The sequence below is a fragment of the Gracilinanus agilis genome, chromosome X (assembly GCF_016433145.1).
Source record: "Gracilinanus agilis isolate LMUSP501 chromosome X, AgileGrace, whole genome shotgun sequence".
Classification (NCBI taxonomy): domain Eukaryota; kingdom Metazoa; phylum Chordata; class Mammalia; order Didelphimorphia; family Didelphidae; genus Gracilinanus; species Gracilinanus agilis.
This window is the reverse complement of record NC_058136.1, coordinates 18,249,010-18,269,269: the sequence shown is the minus strand read 5'-3', so window position 1 is coordinate 18,269,269 and position 20,260 is coordinate 18,249,010. Positions and strand designations below refer to the sequence as shown.

Genomic DNA, 20,260 nt, shown 5'->3' with positions numbered 1-20,260 from the left:
ACGTTTGAAACTGGATGTCCTACAGGCAGGCATGTCAAACTCAGCATGTCCAGAACAGAACTCATTATCTTGTAATGCCTACTCCCACTACCACCCAATCCCTTACCCTTTGAGCTTTCCCATCACTGATCAGTCACCAAGGATCATAATCTCAGTGGCATCCTTAAAATTTTCTCCACTCTATAAAGGTAATCACTTGCTAAATCCTGCCCTTTCTACCTCTATGACTGACGTATCCCCTTTTCTCTCTAGTTAATCAGCACCTCTGACTTGGACTGTTACAATGGCTTCCTAATAGGTCTACCCCCATCAAGTCTCCCCAGTCCAATCTATTCACCTGCCAAGGTGATTTTTCTAAGGCTTTAGTCTGGCCATATCACACAAAATCCCTCCCTTCCCTTCAACCCCCTACCACTTAATAAAATCAAATATAAAGTTCTCTGGCGTTTGAAGTTCTCTACATCCTAGTCCCTTCTGATGTTTCCAGTCTGCTTACATTTGATTCCTCTTCACTTTCCTATTTGCTGTCACTCACACCTGACACTCTGTTAACAGGTAGGCATCAGGAAGACCTAAGTTCATATCTGATCTCTGACACTTACTAGATCTGTGTGTCCCATGGCAGACCATTTAACTTGTCAGTCTCAATTTCCTCATCTGTCAAATGCAGAATAATAACACTGCTTCCCAGAGAAATGAGAATGAAATGAAAGAATATTTCTAAAGCACTTCGTAACTATAGTGTGATATAAATGCCATTTGTTATTATTATTAATTTTATCTCCCATTTCTATACCTTTGCATTGACTATCCCCCAGAGCTGGAATGTTCTCCCTTGTTTCCTTTAAGACTTGGCTCAAATCCCACCTTGTACAGGAGGCCTTTTCTGGTCCCTTCCAGTACTGATATTTTCTCCTTTAAGACTACTTTCGGGGCAGCTGGGTAGCTCAGTGGAGTGAGAGCCAGGCCTAGAGACAGGAGGTCCTAGGTTCAAATCCGGCCTGAGACACTTCCCAGCTGTGTGACCCTGGGCAAGTCACTTGACCCCCATTGCCTACCCTTACCAATCTTCCACCAAGGAACTAATACATAGAAGTTAAGGGTTTAAAAAAAAAAAAAAAAAGACTACTTTCTACATCTCTGTACCTATTTATGTAAATATCTTTCCCTCCATCCAAATGTAAGATTCTTTAAAAGGTAGGACCTCAATGTATCATCCATATAGCTGCAAGTAATTTGTCTCAAGCCCAGGTCTGACCATCCCATTCCTATACTCAATAAATTCCAGTGACTCCCTATGACCTCTAGGGTCAAATATATTTGTCCTTCCCACTTGGCTCCACTAGACCCTCCTTCACACATTCTTTGGTCCAGCCAAATTTACCTTCTTACTGTTCTTCACACAAGACGCTATGAGTTATCTGCTTCTTTGCTGGCTGTCATCCATATCCAGGACTACTTTCTGGCTTTTTCCTCTAAGAAACTCTTATTTCATTCAAAGGTTTATTTTAAATTTACTAGCTGCACTAAATGCTAGTACCTTCCCTCAGACAACTTCCTTGAATTGAGGTATTTATCTAGACTTATGGATGAGCATATGTTTTTGTGATAGAATGGCAGCTCCTTGAGGGCATGAACTGTTTGACTTGTTTCCTTTGTATCTCTAGCAATGCCTGACATTTATTAGTTGCTTTAGTGTTTTTTTTTTAAACCCTCACCTTCTGTCTTGGAGTCAATACTGTGTATTGGCTCCAAGGTGGAAGAGTGGTAAGGGCTAGGCAGTGGGGGTCAAGTGACTTGCCCAGGGTCACCCAGCTGGGAAGTGTCTGAGGCCAGATTGGAACCCAGGACCTCCTGTCTCTAGGCCCAGCTCTCAATCCACTGAGCTACCCAGCTGCCCCCTATTAGTTGCTTTATAAATATGTATTGATGGATCAAATAGCTAATTGGTCTCTCTGCTTCTAGTCTTTCCCCTCTCCATTGTTCAGAGCTGCCAAAATAATCTTGCTGAAGCATAAGATTGTGCTTCTCTTCTGCTCAAAAACCTTGACATAGATTCCTCAGCGTGGCATCTAAAAGCCTTTCCACTCATGTTTCAGTCTACCTCTCTGGGGCTATTGCATTATCTCCTTTTGTGCACTCTATATTCCAACCAAAGTGGAACTTTCTATCCCTACCTTTGCAGAGAGAAATGCCCATGCCTGGAATTCTTTCCCTCCACCTCCTGGAATACCTGGTTTCTGTCAAAGTTCAGCTCTTGCTGTTTCCTAGAAGAAGCCTCTTTTTATTCTCTACATTTTGATGTTATTTCCTTTTTCCTGTCATATGTATATCTCTACATGTTTCACTCTTCCATTGAATGTAAGCTCCTTCAGCTCAGGGACTGTTTCTTGTTCTTTAAAAAAACACAACCTTCACCTTCCGTCTTAGAATCAATACTGTGTATTGCTTCCAGGGCAGAAGAGCAGTAAGGGCTGAGCAGTGGGGGTCAAGTGACTTGCCCAGGGTCACCCAGCTAGGAAGTATCTGAGGAGAGAGTTGAACCAGGACCTCCTGTCTCCAGACGGCTCTACATCCACTGAGCCACCTAGCTGCCCCAGTCCCATTTTTTAAAGTGCAAAGAGGAAAAGTGACTTGTTCAAGGTCATACAAGTAGTAACTGACAATGCTGGAATTTTAATCCAAGTCATTTGATTACAAAATTAGTCCTCTTTCCATTGTACTTTAAAAAAAAAAAAGTGAAATGTGTCGTAAAAAAAGACAGCAACATTTGCTTTGGTAAAGAGTTGTCTTCCTCTAGTAAACTTCAGACTGTAAACTTCAGGAGAAGTACCCTGCCTTGTTCATCTTTGTATTCCCTGTATGATCTTGTATGGTATGTTTCACATAAGAGGTATATGAGAAACATTTGAGGGGAGCATCTACATTTTGCCTTTTCTTACTAGTTTAAATTTTGTAATAATCATTGTGTTGTTTAATTGGGGTAGGCTACTCCCCGTGAGGAAATTCCCTTGATCAATACAGATTGGTAACTTATACACATTTTACACTCATAAAGTTGGGACTGCATTGATGGTCACATTCTAGGCTTTATGCAGACTGTATAAGCAGAGTCTGCTTGATGTAGCATTTAAACATTTATTTAAGGACTGTTAGGATTGCATGGATTTTTTACATTCAGAAACCACTAGACTAACTTATTAGCCTGTCCCCCTACCTTTAATGCATATTGGTACAAAAATGAATAAGATCAGTCTTTTCTGTTTATCCTGTTTAAATAGTTACTTATTTCTGGGCCAGTTAGGAAGTGGCTATTTCCAAGACTGGAACTTTTTTTACATCATTTACATTGCTCTGAATACATTTGGGAAAAGTGGTAAAGTCAACACTTGTCTATTGACAGATGGTGCTTTGAGGTCCAGCACCTGGTGTACTTTCCAGTGACTGACTGTATGTACATTAATGTTCAGTGATTTAGAGAGCTAAATTTCAGAGATGTCTGGGTTTAAAAAAAAAAACATAAACCCAAATACAAGAATACATTGTACATTAATATCGAAAGCAGACACTTTGTAATTCTGAAAATAGTGAATGTTTTCTTTTGCTTGTTTTCCCAGTTGCTGTCATCTTCTCCTATTCGTATTCCTAGTAGCAGACTTCATCAAATCAAAAGGGTAAATTTTACTTTCGTAGATCTAAATGTTTTGTAAATGATACATTTTGTTTTATGTTCATTTTGAAGTTTTCAACATTGAACAGTTACCTCACTTTTTAAAACAACTTATTTATACCTTCTCTGCTTATCATAAGGATGCTTATCCTCTTGTAGTTGAAGTCAGAATTCCGTCAGAATGTAAGGTATTCTTTTGAATAATTAGATAGGTCATAATTATATAACTAGTAAGAGGCAGCCAGGGTTATATAGCCAAATCAGATCCAAGGGTCCCTCAGTGTTCGTAGATAAAATGTATAAGTGGCCGTTTACAAACACTAGTTTTGCTATATGTACTTTTAATTTTGAAGATCAGTTGCTTAACAATCAAGGTAGGAAAACCCCCTACTAATGGAGAATTTTATGTATAGTCATCGAGGTTTGGTGCATATTATCTTTCTAGGAAGAAGGAGTGGACTTGATGAACAGAGAAGCTGCCCACGAAAGGTGAGTGGTTCCTGAGAATGGGGACCTAGCCTAATGTGTACTGTCCTTAGGTACTGATTGGCTCTTTTTGTGTTTCAGGGAAGTGCAGACAGCAATGCAGATAAGCCAATCCTGGGAAGAAAGCTTGAGCTTGGTAATATTTTTGCAAGTCTAATTCAAAAGATGGTTGAAAAAAACCTCTGAAATGATTTGCTGGTTCTATTCATTGTCCATCCAATTTTCAGCCTTTTGTGGGTCTGCATGCTTGTATGTTTTAAAAATCTAAGTGTGATAGTTATGAGAGCAAATAGAGTATTCTGTGACTTCTTTCTAAAGTAGTTATATGCTTTGCTATTTTGCTTTTTTGTTTCTAGAGTGATAATGACTTTGACAAGTCTGAGAAATCATCTTCCCCTAAGAGAATTGATTTCATCCCAGTTTCTCCAGCACCATCACCCACTAGAGGAATAGGAAAGGTAGGATCATGGGAGAGACTTCAAACTGCTGCAAATGCCTGTATCACACAGCCCAAGCCACTAATTATTTAAAAAAAGGAAAGGGGATGGAAAAAAAAAACAACAAACCCTCTGCTTTTAGCTAATGGTTTGAAAGGAAATTAATATTAATTTGAAATATACTCAAAATATGATCCTAAGTACTTCATTGCAGATGCTTTAAAAAAGAATATTTTTTGAAATGGGGTTCTGGGACTGTATTAATAGCAACTTTTTTCTTTAGCAATGTTTTTCACCATCCTTACAAATGTTTGTGAGTAGCAATGGGCTGCCTCCAAGTCCTATCCCCAGTCCAACAAGACGATTTTCAAAGTAAGTAAACTTGCCTTATAAATGTAACTTAGTTCATTAACTTAGCCTCACAAGTAATTTTTAAATTTGATACTATTGGGCAGGACTGCTAGATATATAAATAAAATACAGATATGGATTTTTCTCATTTTAGGAGTTTTGATTAAATAATAGAGCTTATTACACAAAAAATGTTGTAGGTTTTTTTTAAATTAACTGTCCTTTTTCTTGTTTACATTTTCTGATTGCCTCAAAACTCTTGCTACTATGGGTCAAATCATATTCCTTGTGTATATTTCAAACTCTTGGAAAGCCAGATCACAGGAATTAGCTTTTTCTCCTGTCCCAAGGCTTTCTTCACTTTTTTGGAGGTCTTTGGCTCTATGGGCAGGCTGGTAAAGCCTCTGGATTCCTTCTCAGAATCATGTTTTTAAATGCATAAAATAAAATGCAGAGGGGGCAGCTGGGTTGCTCAGTGGGTTGAGAGCCAGGCTCAGAGATGGGAGGTCCTGGGTTCAAATCTGGTCTCAGACACTTTCTAGCTATGTAATCCTGGGCAAGTCACTTGACCCCCATTGCCTAGCCTTTACCACTTTTCTGCCTTGGAACCAATACAGAAGGTGAAGGCTTTTCATTTTAAAAAATTAATTAAAAAATAATAAAATGCAGAGAATTCTAAACATAACCAATTATATTAAAATAAAGTTATCAGAATATTATTATTTTGGTAAAAAGTTCAGGTACCCCAGGTTTAAGAACCCCTACCCAACACCAATAGGATTCTGCTATAGGTTTTGAAAGTTTAGTAAAATCGATTTCACTCTAGTAGCCAGAATCCTGGTATAGGTGAAAGAATGTGGAACCCAAGCTCCAAAGACCCATTCTTGATTCCCTGTGCTGTTAGGAAACTAGCTGTGTGACCCGAACTGTTTTTTCTTTCTGTTTTCTCATCTGTATAATAGGAGAGTTAGATGAGGTTATTTCAAAGGTCCCTTCCAGCTCAAAAGTTCTATTGCTGATTTTTCTGGTCAGTAAAAGAGTAACCTAATCACTTTTCAAATTACTTTTTTATCCTATGTAGTATTTTTCCTTTTGTGTGATTAATTGAATGGTTTCCATGATCTTTGGATCTGAAAGCCTGGAAAGTAGCATGCTCTCATTAAAAACAACATATTTATAAGAGTAATCCTGGACAGTCTCAAAGCCTCATTGTGGAAATAGACATTTAACCACCATTCTGGAACCTGGAGGAAAACTTGAAAGTTCAGAGACTGTGGTAGCCACCCGAAAAAAATTAAGTTAAATAATTTAAGAAAGATGGAGCTGAGTTAACGACTTCTCTTTTAGATTGTCTTGTCTTGCTGCCAGCCTTTAGATCAAACTTCAAACCTGGCTTTCCCCCTTATGTACTGTCTTTTCAGGAAAAATGGCCTGCCAGTAGTGCAGGTGGTATTTGCATTGCACAGGACTGTTATTCTAGGATACCAAAATTGCATTGAGCTTCAGAATTGGAACCTTTTTTGTGGGCTTTTAGACTATTTATCTTGTACCTTGGAAGTACTTCAAGACTTTCTAATGCCAATATTTTAACTTTATATTTTAGCAGAAGGAGTCAAAGTCCAATCAACTGCATTAGGCCCAGTGTTCTTGGTCCTATTAAAAGGAAAGGTATGCAGGATGTTTCTGATATTGTAAAAGTTAGTTTATTTTGAACTAGAAATTAGATTTCCTGTCTCTCAAAGCATTTAAAAATGGAATCACTTTTTACTCAAAGAAATGTTCATTTTTCTTATAAGCAGCATTGCCAATTTTGAATTCTGTCAGTTATGTGATATTTCCTTATCAGTCTGCATCCACACTTGATTACTTAGTAATTTATCTATATTATAATAATTATGTAGGAAAGAGATGGTAGCTTATAAAATGATAGAAGCAAGTCTTAGTGTGTATAGAGAAAAGCAGCCCAGAATGAACTGTTTTAAGTTATTCAGAGACTTCTAGTTAAGTTCTGAGTATCTGATATTGCCCAGGGCCTTTTTTAGAATACCGAAAGGTTATTTTTGAAAGATGTTAAAGGAGACTTTTCATTTGAGTATGAAAAGTATGCTTTGCAGGACTGAGTAGGTTTAATCTGGGCTCCATATTTTTGTTTCATTTCAGAACAATTCCAAATTAAGACAGTAGGGGGAGCGCGTCAGACAAGCTAGCCTTTCCCACTAAAAAAAGGGGCCCAGGGAGCATTTGCAAAATGAGGAGATTTTAAAACTAAATATAATCAGTCAAGGACAAGGAAAATACAGACTTTCATGAGTTCTCATGACTTAGAAATTCTACAGAGACATTCTCTCTACAGAGAAATAGAACAGGAATTGAAATTTATTCAAAAAAAGTGAAGTTGTTTGTTAGTGTTGTTGTTTTTTTTACACTCTGGGAACATTAAAAAAAAATTGAGCTTTGAGTTCCCCATTTCTTGCTGAACTATATAGATCCACCCATGGTTGATAGTGATTCATGGTGAAGAGATTTTTTTTTTTAAGTCTCAAGATTTTCTTGTGGGTGGGTGTGATAATTTATTTGGAGAAGTCTAAATATATTACTGAGCTGTTTTCAATTTTGATATTTTGTGGCAAAGTGTTAAATATAATTAGTATGTAGTAGTGGCTTTTTGTGACTGACTTTGAGAAAGTTTAGACATAGTTACAGCCGGATGACTACATATATATTTTTATATACACATATATTTATAAAAATATATATATTCGTGTCCTGAATTTTAATAACAAAAATCATCATTTCCACTATTGAGCTTGAATGTGGTGAAATTAATAGTTTTGATAATTTTCAGTAACATACAAAAAAATTTTGAAACAAAATAAAAAAATTGAACCAACTGCACCATTTTTTACCTGTCTGCCTTCTACTAGTATACTAATATCTGAATATTCAGAGAGTGACATGGAGATAATGAGTATTCTTTGCCAGTGATCCGGCATAAATTGTTACTCACTGTGGGCTTCAAGATCTTTATAAATATTTCTCGTTGCTGTGGCTAGTCTTGATCCAGTCTTCATGATGGAACTAGTGTGTTGCTCTTTCCTTAAAGACCCTGATTGTACCTATAATATATTAAGAAAGTCAATGGGAAATTTCCAGGGCTGTTACCTTTTGACAGTAGGCTATTTCTTATCCATCTGAATCTATGTTCAAACCAGCTCCAAAATTACTATGTACTGAAAAGTACTGCATGCTTTAAGTTTAAAAAAAAAACAAGCCAAATGACCCAATTAAGCAACAAGCATTCATACATACGTGTGTGTGTGTGTATTTTACCATTTATTTTTTCTGGTTTTAGGTGAAATGGAAACTGAAAGTCAGCCAAAGAGACTCTTTCAAGGCATTACAACTATGCTTTCTCCTGATATTACGAACTTGACAGAACTCAGTTCATGGTAAAAAAAAAAAAAGTGGGGAAGTGGGGCCTAGTAGAAAAAAAATACAGATATATGTTGGGATATGACCTACTAAAAATAGATCATATTGAAAATCGTGTTTAATCACCCTGGACCAATTAAAAATATATTAAGTTATTAATGCTGATTGGGGGGGTGGATTCCATTCATGCAGGGGTGACATAAAAGATAATTCAGAAATCTTGTGTAGTTCCCTCTGGTATGCATGTTTCTAATTTTATTACATTCACTTTCATGCCCAACTCTGAACTCTGGTTAGATCAGCCCCCCTCCAAGTTTGCCTCTGTGGGAGGGAGTTGGTCCTACATACGGATAAGATAGGGGGGACTTTGGGAATGGGAAGAAAAGATAGTGAGTCTTCCTGGGTTGCTATGCCCAATGATTGTATTCTACATGTTTCATTTTTCAAAATGTTTTCTGGCAAATATTTGACATGACAGGGAAAACCAAAATTTTCCAACATGGTTTCTCTAAATACTGTCACCCAAATGTTTACATAAAATCTTTAGGCCATTCCACCCGTAGTAAAAAGCTTTTTGAAAGTAACCTCTATAGCTCCATAGGGGAAATTATCATAAATATTTTAGAAGGATTGTCAGAGCAGTTTCAGCTTTCGCTGCTACTAAGCCACCATCTTGGCTCCACCCCTTTTCATAAAATTTTAAAACAAATTTTCTTTGTTTGGATGTTAAATATATATTATAATTGCATTATATATATACATATATATATATAAATACACACACACACACACACACACATTTCTCCTTCTGGCCAGGAATTGCCGACCTATTAATGACAAGGTGTTACTTTTAATTTCCCAGAAGCCCAGCAAGTCAGAGATTGCTGCCAATAACACTTTCTTCACTGCTGGCAAATGGGTGTGTGTGTGTGTGTGTGTGTGTGTGTGTAGAGGAAAGTGAGTTGGGGAGGGAGAGAGGGAGGGGGAGCAGGAGCTTGAGTGGTGTTGCCTAATTTGGAGATCTGCCAGGCAAAGCTTTGAGATCTGTTATGGGTTTTCCTGTTCTGCACAGAATTGTGTTATGCCCCTCAAAACTATTGGGGTAAAACTCTCCATTTTACAACAAGAAGCCTTTTTCAAAAAGTGTATGAAAGCATTTTGTTTTGGAAATGTATTCACAAACCCCTTTAAATGGCATTTCCAGACCATTTATAATTTGTGAGTCACTCACTTTTCACATAAGGTATCCTGTGCTATGGTTGGTAAACAAGTCCCAAGTTCCTCTTGTGGGTTAACTTAACTCCAGTGATTAATCCTGGCCTCATTTGGGCACATGCCTCTCCTGGACTGCTCTGGCCATTTTGGCCTCAGTGTTCTCTTTTCATTCTCATCTATCTTCTCTGTCCTTGATAACTATGTGCTAATTTTGGTACTGAATGACTTTCCAGGTATAGGAAGGAGTGCTTCCAAATATCATGAAGAAAACGGATTGTTGAAACTATCTACTCTGTTTATAGTGTTCATTTTAGAAAGGGGAGGAGGGTGCAGCAACATGGCTGAAAAGAAATTATCCTGCCTGGGTTCAAAGTAATGAGGCTTTATTTAGGAAATAATTTTGCAAAGTGAAAAACACTTTACAAATACCATGTCAAGACATTTTAAAAAATGGTTGGGGGACAGCTACATGGCTCAGTGGGTAGGCTCAGGCCTGGAGACAGGAGGTCCTGGGTTCAAAACTGTCACGGGACAAAGGAGAGCTTCATTACCGTCAATAAAAATAAAATGGTGCTGCATAAGACCTGAAAATCTTTTGGATATGGTTTATCTTTAGACTCTCTTTAAATATTTGCTATTCAGCTATGGGATTCCTTTTCTAGGCACACTTTGTAGCTGTATTCATAAGCTTAAAGATTGTCATGGCTTGAGGTTCTTACAGGGTCTATTTGATTACAAATTCATTCTGTTGCTTAGACATTTCTAGCTGAGACCAAGTGATTGTAAATCTTAGAATCATCTTTCTGTTTGTTCTCTAACTGGCTCTCCAGGGGACTTTTTGAATTTTTGTGGTGAAATTTCATTGATCAAACATTTATCTTTTTGGAAATAGGAACAAAAATAGTGTCCAGCTGGCTTTTGGGTCTTCTGGGCAAGGAAATCCATACTGCTAAATGAAATTAAGGCAAGGGGTTATTTGGTATTAGCTTTGGGGAGAGAACAGGGTAAAACAGCTATAAGAACTAACATTTTCAGGGTAGCTAATAACTCATTGGATAGAGAGCCAGGCCTAGAGAGAGGAGGTCCTGGGGTCAAATGTAACCTCAGACTTTGACTTCCTAGCTTTGTGACTCTGGAAAAGTTACTTAATCTCAAATGGCTAGCTCTTACTGCTCTTCTACCTTAGTATGGATTCAAGAAGGTAAAGGTTTTAAAAAAAAAAAAACCCAGCTTCTCTCATGATTTCAGTGTTTCTGGTTTTCATAAGTCAAAGGAAGAGGAAGAAATAAGTTTGTGAAGCAGTTAAATGGAGAACCAAAATTTAAATTTTCTTTCCATACCATATAGTGTGAATACTTAGATGTGTATTTGTTCAGTGCGTGTGGCCTATTTTGTTCAAGATTAAGGATTATAGTCAGCTCCTCACATCTTTGTAATAAATATGAAAAAAAAAATCGAGGTTTTGGTATGGTTACATTTGTCTTATTGTTGTTTAAGGGGCCATGGTGGGCCAAGTGCTGTTGTCAATACAATGGGCACATCCCTGCTTTGTGATTTATAATTGTCTCTTAGCTTCTTTCTACTTGGTGAAAATTCTTAAATCTCAAATTTTTATCTCTCAGAATAAGATAGTAATTATACCTACCTGCTACATGTTTTTTTCTCATCTCCAAAAACAACAACAACAAAACCCTTACCTTCTGTCTTAGAATCAGTATCATGTATTAGTTCCAAGGCTGAAGAGAATTAAAGGCTGGGCAGTGGGGATTAAGTGACTTGCCTATGGTGACCCAGCTAGGAAGTGTCTGAGGTCAGATCTGAACCTAGAACCTCCCATCTCCAGGTCTGGCTAAAGTCTTTTCCTACCTCATTAAATGCCCCAAGGAGCATGGAAATATCCCTGGGACAGGGTAGAGAATGAGGGCTGGCAACATGGTACTAAAGATTATTCTTCTACAATAAAAGAATAGTCTCTAGGTTTTCTTATCCATCACATCAGGAATAATGTAACTTGTATGTGTATTAGATTTTTTTTTTCTTTTCATTTCAGAAATATGTGTGTGTGTGTGTGTGTGAGAGAGAGAGAGAGAGAGATTGACTGATTGATTTGTGCCTAAAGAGTTTATGGAGTACTTTGGATATAATCTGTATGTTGTTTAACAAATTCAGAGCAAGAACTAAATGGTCTATTACTAAGAGATTCATGAGCTAAGTTGACATCTCTGCTGATGTTTTTTGCTTGGGGCAAAAATATCCCCCTCCCCAGAAAATATTTCTGGAGATAGTCAGTTGTAAGTGGGGACACCTTTACCATTTTAAGTTCTGAGACTTCCAAGGGCCGGCCAGTGGCTTTCTTTAGTATCTATTTATATACCTGAGGGACTAGGGGTATGCACCAGCCTGAGAGGAGGGAGACTGGCAATATTGCAAGAGATATCAGGGGGCACATATGGTGGAGATATTAGAAGAAGAGCTGAGAAGAGCGGATTTAGAAAAGAATGAATTGATTCATTGGGGAGATACAAGGAAATTGACTGGCCTTAAGATCAGAGTCAGGGAAAAGAAAGGGGAACATGGCCCAGGCTAAGCAGGCTAAGCTGAGCTATGGAACAAAGTAAGCAGATTCCATTAAAAAAGACCAGGAAGTGAGGGAAAACAGGGATTTCACCTTTATTTCATTTATTTATTTTTTAAGCCCATACCTTCCGTCTTGGAATCAATACTGCATATTGACTCCAAGGCAGAAGAGTGGTAAGGGCTAGGCAATGGAGGTTAAGTGACTTGCCCAGGGTCACACAGCTGGAAGTATCTGAGACCAGATTTGAACCTAGGACCTCCCCTCTCTGTAGGCCTAGTTCTTAATCCACTGAGCCATCCAGCTGCCCCTAGGGGATTTCACCTTTAGAGGGGGAAAAAGATCCCTACCTACCCCCCCCTAGAGAATTGGCCTCAGTATATCTGGTAGAACCACCTTATACAAAGCCCTTTGGGCACTTTGGTAGTTAAACCCCAGAGATGAAGCTGCAAATGGATATGGCAGCCCAAATCTGCTAGAAAGGCAATAGCACAGTTCCATGCACATTTCTGATAGAAGCATAACTTACTGCTTTCTAGAATCTGGTGCAAAACTAGCTCAGCCAGCTAGAGTGGTAGCATGAGTCATCTTGCAAGCCTTAATTTTGTTGCTATCTGGTTCAGGTATTTTAACTTCATTTATTTTTCACCCTCAGGGTTTTTTAGGCATAGAGTATAATGGGGGAGGGGGGAGGAACTTCTTGCTATTTTGAGGTTCTGTGATTGCCCGGTTATATGTATTCAGCATTTGGTGGCTGGAATAAATTAATCAACCTTTACATGAAGTCTACTGATTATCTAGTTCATGAATTCCCAAACCCTTTACTTTTCCTCTCTCCAGTCTATGCTACTTGGCCCAGATCATTCATGGGGCTATGATTCATTAGTACCTCCATCAGAGAAGGGCCAGGACAGGAAGTGAAAGAGAAACTCAAATCAGATAATTTGGTTACAATTATTTGATATAATGACTTTTTTCTTATCATAATCTAACATTTATGTTATCTGTGTTCCCTTTTTATAATTAAAAGAACTATACTATATACTCTCCTTCTTTGACAGCTTGAGTGACATTAAAACAGAATTAGGCGGGGCAGCTGGGTAGCTCAGTGGAGTGAGAGTCAGGCCTAGAGACAGGAGGTCCTAGGTTCAAACCCGGCCTCAGCCACTTCCCAGCTGTGTGACCTTGGGCAAGTCACTTGACCCCCATTGCCCACCCTTACCAATCTTCCACCTATGAGACAATACACCGAAGTACAAAGGTTTAAAAAAAAAAAAAAACAAAAACAGAATTAGGAATTGAAAATCATGTTGGTGGAACTGCCTTTATAGGATTTCCACAATGGGCAATGTGATTGTTGAAGTCATCAGTGTAAAAGGCACCGTGCTGGTCACTGAGGATATGTTCTGTCAAAAATCACAGAGGATCTGGTGTGGCACCTGACAGGTAGGGAGAGATGCAGTGAGCAGTCTGAATTTAGTCAGAGGGCCTGTGTTCTGAGCTGACTTCTACAGCTTATTTACTACCTATGTGTCTCTGTTCCCTCTTTTTTTACATGATGTAGGTAGACTAGTAGAGGAGGAAAGAATTCTGTATCTGGGATCAGAGAACATGGCTCTGCGGTCCATTTCTAACAGTGGCTACCTGTGTCATCTTGGGTGCCAGCTCCTTTCCTCTCTCAGCCTCAGTTTCTTACTCTGTGAAATTCTGAGTGGATTGGATTAGATGATCTCTAAGCTTCCTTCTAATTGGAAATCTAGATTCTATGGCAGAAACATGTTTTTAGCTTAGTGAAAAATCTGATGAAGGATTTCTCAAATTCTACATTTGCACATTGCAATAGAGTAGTAATCCCAAGAGTAAATGAAACAAGTGGCAATTGGTATGCCATCTGCAACAATTCTTCTGCAATTGGTGAACAGAGATTTGACTTATTTGATTCAACATGAGGGAAGAAACTGTAGGAAACTATATGAAAAAGACTGAGTTTGTAGCCTGTAACTTTGTGGGAAGCTTCTCTATTAGTTGGATTCTTTTATGTTAGCAATAAACCATGCTAAAAGAAAGATTTACCTTCTGGAATGATATTTAATGTTTTGAATGAGTGTTGGGTTTGAGCAAATAAGAGTGTCACAAATCTTTTAACCTGGTGCAAATCTACAGTTAACTTATCCCTATTTATATTCAGATTATCCACATGGTAGCTAGTTTTTAACATGAGCCTATTTTCCCCCTGCCACGTAGCAGGATCTGCTTTCTCATGCTGCTTAGCTAATATGTGCTCTAGGAATGCAAACTGATTTTTATCCTAGGCCAAAAATGCTGTAGGAGAGAAAAATCACATGCATCCTAAAATCAAATAAAAGCCATTTTTGGATTTCCATGGGGAGGAGAGGGTGGTTTCTATTTGTACATCTGCTTTTCTCTGGTAGTGTAAATAATTGTGTTGACTATATTCTTATTCCAGTCAATTCAGCTCAATAGTTATTATCTTAAAGGTTTAAAAAAGTCTTTGAACCAGCTCAATTTTCTTTATTTCCTTCACTTAAAAGCACTTTTAATAATGATGGATTTGAAGGCAGTGGGCTTTAGAAACCTGAATATATACAGTGGCAGTACTGTGTAAGTACTGGATTGGAAAAGTGGTTTTCTGTGGGGTTTTTTTGGGGGGGGAGGGTTGTTTTTTTTTAAATTTTTGTAGAGTCTGTTAGCTTCCCTTAGTTTGTTTTGGCTTCTTCCCTAAGGAAAGACTAGGTTAAGTTTTTTCCAGGTTCAGAGCCTCTTGGACTCTTGTTTTTTATACTTGTGTGTGTGTGTGTGTGTGTACACACACAGTGAGAGATACAATAAGAGATCCTATTTGAAGAGTATTTTATAATGTCAATGAAGTTAGTTTATATTGTTATGATTTTGAACATCTAGATATTCCTTTTGTGCCACCTTCTATCTCCTGTAATTAAGATTTGTTCTTAGTTGTGGGTAAAGAGGAATCCTATCACCTTCCTTTGACTATATACATTTCATATTGCAGTTTTAAAACATTTCATGTTGGGGTGAGCACATATTTTTCCCTTTGCTTGCTTTTAAATGATAAAATGAAGGTTAAGTACAGGTACACACTATCTATCCCCTCAAGCACACTCTTCTCCCTAACTTTACTATTATTGTCCAGGCCACCTATTTACCCATGGGCATAGTCTAGGTGTCCTCCTCAGTGCTCCACCTTCTTACTCACCATATTCAATCATTTGCAAAGACTTGTCTATTCCGCCTTTGTAACATCTCTTGCATACTTCCCCTTCACTGCTCTGAAACTGCCACTACCCTGATGCAGACCTTCCTTGCCTTACTTAGACTATTATAATAGCCTACCTCTTGGCCTCCCTGCCTCATATCTCTCCGTACTCCAATCTTCCTTCCACTCAGCTGCCAAAATAAAATTGATTTTGTTAAAATCATGTCAGTGCTACCCTTATTCAGAAAACTCCAGTGGCACCCTTATCACCTCTAGGATCAAATCTTCTGTTTGACTTTTAAAGCCCTTCATTATCTGGTTTTGCCTTTAATCCCCTCCCCTCATTTTCCCTCTTGTTCTATAGACCCTTCTCTCCTCCACATACTGTGCAATCCAGTGACACTGGCTTCATAGCTCTTCTTTATCTCTTGGATTCAGGCATTTTCATGGGCTGCCCCCAAAGCTGGAATGCTTCCCTCCTCATCTCTACCTCCTGAATTCCCTGGCTTCCTTCCCAACTAAAAGCCTCACCTTCTACAAAAAGCCTTTCCTGATCACCTTTAATTCTTGGACTTTTCTTCCCCCTTGCTATCTCTTAATTTATCTGGTATATATCTAGTTTGTACACAGTTGTTTTCATGTGGTCTTTCCTATTAGACTGTGAGGCCCCCCCCCCCATGGCAGGGAATGGCTTTAAAAACTTTTCTTTGTCCCTCTAGTACTTGTACCCTGCACATAATAGGTGCTTAATACATGCTTGTTGATGGACAGACCTATGATTATGTTGGTATAGGCTACTCCAGGGTGAAGAAACTCCCTCTACCAAGGCAGTCTTAGAGAGTCAAGAGCACTGAGGCTAAGTGACTTTTGCCAGGTGTATGTGTCAGCCAGTATGCGGCACAGGTAGGACCTAAACTTTGGTTTTTCTGGCTCAGAGGTCACTTAACTAATCTATGTCACCATGCTGCCTCTTAAAGATGGAAAATCAGGTTTCCAAATAAAAAGGAGTGACATTATGTGAAAGATTTGGAGAGTGGTAATACCCTGCCACCAGCAGGGTCAATGAAGCAATTATTGCTTGTGTCCATGTGATAGGGGTGTAAAATTAGTGGGCTGAAGGGAAAAAAAACAAAGAAAAAGAAAAGATACGAAGGAGAAGAAGTATTTCAAGGAAAGGTTTTTTAAAAAAAGACATAGAAATTCCCATTAGTGCTATAGAAAGAAATACATTGGATTTCAACATTTTGTAGAATTTTTTAAATTCCCAAGAATGTATATAGGGTAGGAGGTAGGAAAACTATCACTAGCATTTGGAGAGACCTCAAGCTTTTCCACTCTCTACCAGTATAACCATAGCCAAGTCAGAGAGCCTCATTTACCTTGAGTTTGCTCCTGTGCAGAATGGCCTTACTTAATGACCTAATAGGGCTAGGGTGACCCTTAAAGCAAATAATGGAGAAATACAAGTTGCTGTGTATGTACAGCTTTTAAAATACATTCAGCAAAACCCAGGTCTAATTTGGATTTGGAAGATGAGAAAGAGCATTCGATCTGCAATCTGGTGATCTGCATTCTAGTCTCAAGTCTGCTGTGCCATTCAAATCTAATCTAAACTGCTGGGTTAATGTGAATAAACCTTTGGTCTTCAGTTTGATCAACAAGGGGTAAGGTTCCTTGCAATTCTAAAAATGCTAATTCATTCCAAATAGATGGAATCATTGACTCTTTTTAAGATGCCATTTTATTACTTAGGAATAGCTAGATCTGGGTAGGTAGATATAAGAGAGTTAGAAGAAGTCCTGGATTCACTCAGTAAGAGATTGCCTGGTCTTCTTATTTGTTGGATGGTCTTGGAAAAATGACTTAAAATGTCTCTAAGCCTTAGTTTTCTCATTTTAAAAATGAAGATGATATTGCTTGAGTTATCTCTGTATTGATGAACCTGTGGCATGAGTGCTAGAGGGGGCTGCTCCCCTCCCCCACTCCATTGAGCCTAAGGACATTTCTTACATCACCTGCCCCTCTGCCCAGCAGTGCTTACTCCCTTCCCTGTCTGGGGTAAGGCCTGGGCGCTCACATGTTCTGTAAGGGTTGTAGTTTAGACAAGGTTCGCCATCACTATGCTATCCCTTACTAGAATTTTTAAAATATCAAAGGATATTTTTGTGAAATGCTTTGTATGCCTTCAAGTATCATATAAATGTATGCTGCTACTCAGTTCATGGGAACGATGGATAATCGGCGTACCCGAAACAACCAAGTACTGGAAGTCTCTGTTTATTTGAAAGGCCAGCATGCTACTAAAAAGTGTGAAAATAGCTTATTCTTGGGTAAGAAATACTTTTGTATATTTAGGATAAAAATCTTTATCACCCTCTCCCCAATGTCTAAATTATCACACATTCCAAGCTAGTGAATTTTCAATTGAGATTTTGTGGTCTAATGATGAAAATAAGCCACATACAAATGAATACAACGAGGCAGGCTATATTAACTGGTAGAAAACATGCCATTGGTGGGTAGGAGAGGGTAAAATTACTCTGGGGCTGGAGTGAGGAGTAAAGGCTTGATGGAGGAGAGGCCCTTGAGAAACAGAATTTGGTGAGGCAGAGGGCATGAATGGCACAAGCAGTTATTAAGGTAGGGACACAGATGTGGGCAGGGAACACTGAGGAGTTCAATTTGACTACAAAATAGTCTTTGTCTAGGGGATCGGATTGGATAAAGCAGAAGTATATTGGGGCTGGATTGTAGAGGGGTTTTATATTCTGAGGAGAAAAGAGATGGAGACCTTCTTGACTAAACTGGATAGTTTATGCCATAGACTGCAGAAGACAGTTTGGCAAATCTGGCAGAGGACTATGATTTCAGAATGAGATAGTTGGATTTTATTCTGTAGGACTCTAAGGAGTCACTGGCAATTCTGAAGCAGGGTAGTGACAAAATGAAAATGGAGTATTAAGTAATTATTTTGTTAATAAAAGAATTTGGGATTGTGCAGGATGGATTGGCAAGGTGGAGGTCAGTTAGTCAAGTGCAATAACCTAGGCCTGGGGTGACGAAGGGTTAAACTAGGGGAGTTACAGCAGGAACATTTTTGGAAAGGGAAATGTGAAATTAGAAAAATCAGTGATTCATATGGATGGCTTTTATATAGGAGGTAAAATGAGTCCAAACTGATTCCAAGGTTTTGGCCTGGGATACCACTGGCATAATTGGAAGATTGAGAAGAAAAGGGGAGACAGTGTGAGCTGTGGTGTGTTTTGACATAAACAGCTACAGAATTCAGAGTCCTCATAGGGTTGACCTCAAAGGTAAAGCTTTGAGAACAGAGGTCATGAGGATCTAAGGGACAAAATAGAAAGAGAGAATACTAAAGAGGTTGGGAGGAGCATTAGGATAGAAGAATGACACAGAAGCTAAGGAAGAAAATATCAAAGAAGGAAAGGGAGTGGTCAACAGAATCCTGCCCACCCAGAGGTTGAAGAGGCAGCTTTAGCCAAATAAGCACACTGATGATCTTCATTAGGGCAGTTGCACTAGACTACAGCTAATTAAGGAGAGGGAAAATAGTAGTGAGTACAGACTACTTCTGGCCTACTGCCCTTCCAACTATATCATTCTCTTCCTCTTTTTCCTTTAACTGCCAAACTTCTCAAAGATATGGTATGCATTTTTGTGTATGAGAGAAGAGGAGGGAGGGGAGGGAAGGGGTGGAGGGTAGGAGAGAGAGAGAAATGAGAAGTGTATGTGTTTTGAAAGGCAGAAAAGGAATCATGGGAAAGGAAGAAACTGAGGTTCCCCTTTGTCCTTTACTAAAGGACATTTCTTTTCCTAAAGACTGATGGGACAGATAGGAGAAGACATAGAGACAGAAATATCTTGAACTAAAGGTGAGGTGGAATTTCCCCAATTGGCCTCAGGTCTCAGTGACATTGGAGGTGAAGTCACACACAAGCTGGTCACCATCCAAAGCATCAATGGCACCCGTAGAAATTCTGGGACTCCATGGAAACCGGAAATGGAATAGAAGAATCAGAATCTGTTTCTGAGTTTGCAAGACCTTTGCAGGGTCCTCAGATCTCTTTAAAAGGAATACATTCTTGTTCTTTTCTTAACTCTGCACAATTTGCCCACGTTCTTCTGATGTGTGATTTCTTGAAACCCTGCACCTATTGCATGTTTTACTCACCTGAGAGAAGCACTCGCTCATGACTCTCTCTGCTTTGTTCTCAGTCTGTCTTCAGATATTCTGGATGGCAGTAGTAGCAGCATTGGCTCATCCTCAGACTCACTGGCTAAAGTCAGCAATGCTACAGACTCTCCAGTAACATGTTCCAATTCATGCTCTTCGTTCCTCTTGATGGATGACCTTTCACCCAAGTGACTTAACCTTTTCTCATTCAGTGTTCTGACTGTGCTGTTTTCTAGACAAAAGACTCTGGTAGGCAGGGAAAAAGGGTGGTTGATCCTTATTAATGAGGATTAAGATAGGAATTATGATAAGAAAAATTAATGTAACATTATCCCTATTCTCAAAGGTTTGATTCATGCCCTTTAAGTTTAAGTACCCCTATATAGTTTCTAGTATGGCTCCTTTCCCTAATGAAAGTATATGACAGTTATGAAACTGATAAGTCAGATAAGTCTCTTGTTTGAGAGAGACCTCGGTTTCCTATTCCTCCCATTAAATAACTATATTGCTCTTAATTTCACAAAAGTAAAAGATGTGCATTGGTTATATTTAAATGATTTTCCACATCAGATTGAAATATGACTTCTCTTCAAGCTGCTTGTTTATGGCCAGACCACAAACAAGTAGTTGCCAATGCATTGCTCTTTTGTAGTTAAGATAATAT

At 38.6% G+C, this 20,260-nt stretch overlaps 1 protein-coding gene across 1 annotated transcript in view; it reads left to right on the top strand.

Moving 5' to 3' along the window:
• Positions 1-2,197: 2,197 nt before the first annotated feature.
• The window catches only part of LOC123253513 (P2R1A-PPP2R2A-interacting phosphatase regulator 1-like), a 73,754-nt gene continuing 55,691 nt past the window's right edge, over positions 2,198-20,260 (top strand). The window contains exons 1-8 of the mRNA XM_044682695.1: positions 2,198-2,248; positions 3,618-3,674; positions 4,116-4,159; positions 4,238-4,292; positions 4,513-4,614; positions 4,877-4,965; positions 6,548-6,612; positions 8,297-8,393. Coding sequence (XP_044538630.1) covers positions 2,198-2,248; positions 3,618-3,674; positions 4,116-4,159; positions 4,238-4,292; positions 4,513-4,614; positions 4,877-4,965; positions 6,548-6,612; positions 8,297-8,393 — 560 coding nt within the window. The remainder of the gene's footprint in view (positions 2,249-3,617; positions 3,675-4,115; positions 4,160-4,237; positions 4,293-4,512; positions 4,615-4,876; positions 4,966-6,547; positions 6,613-8,296; positions 8,394-20,260) is intronic.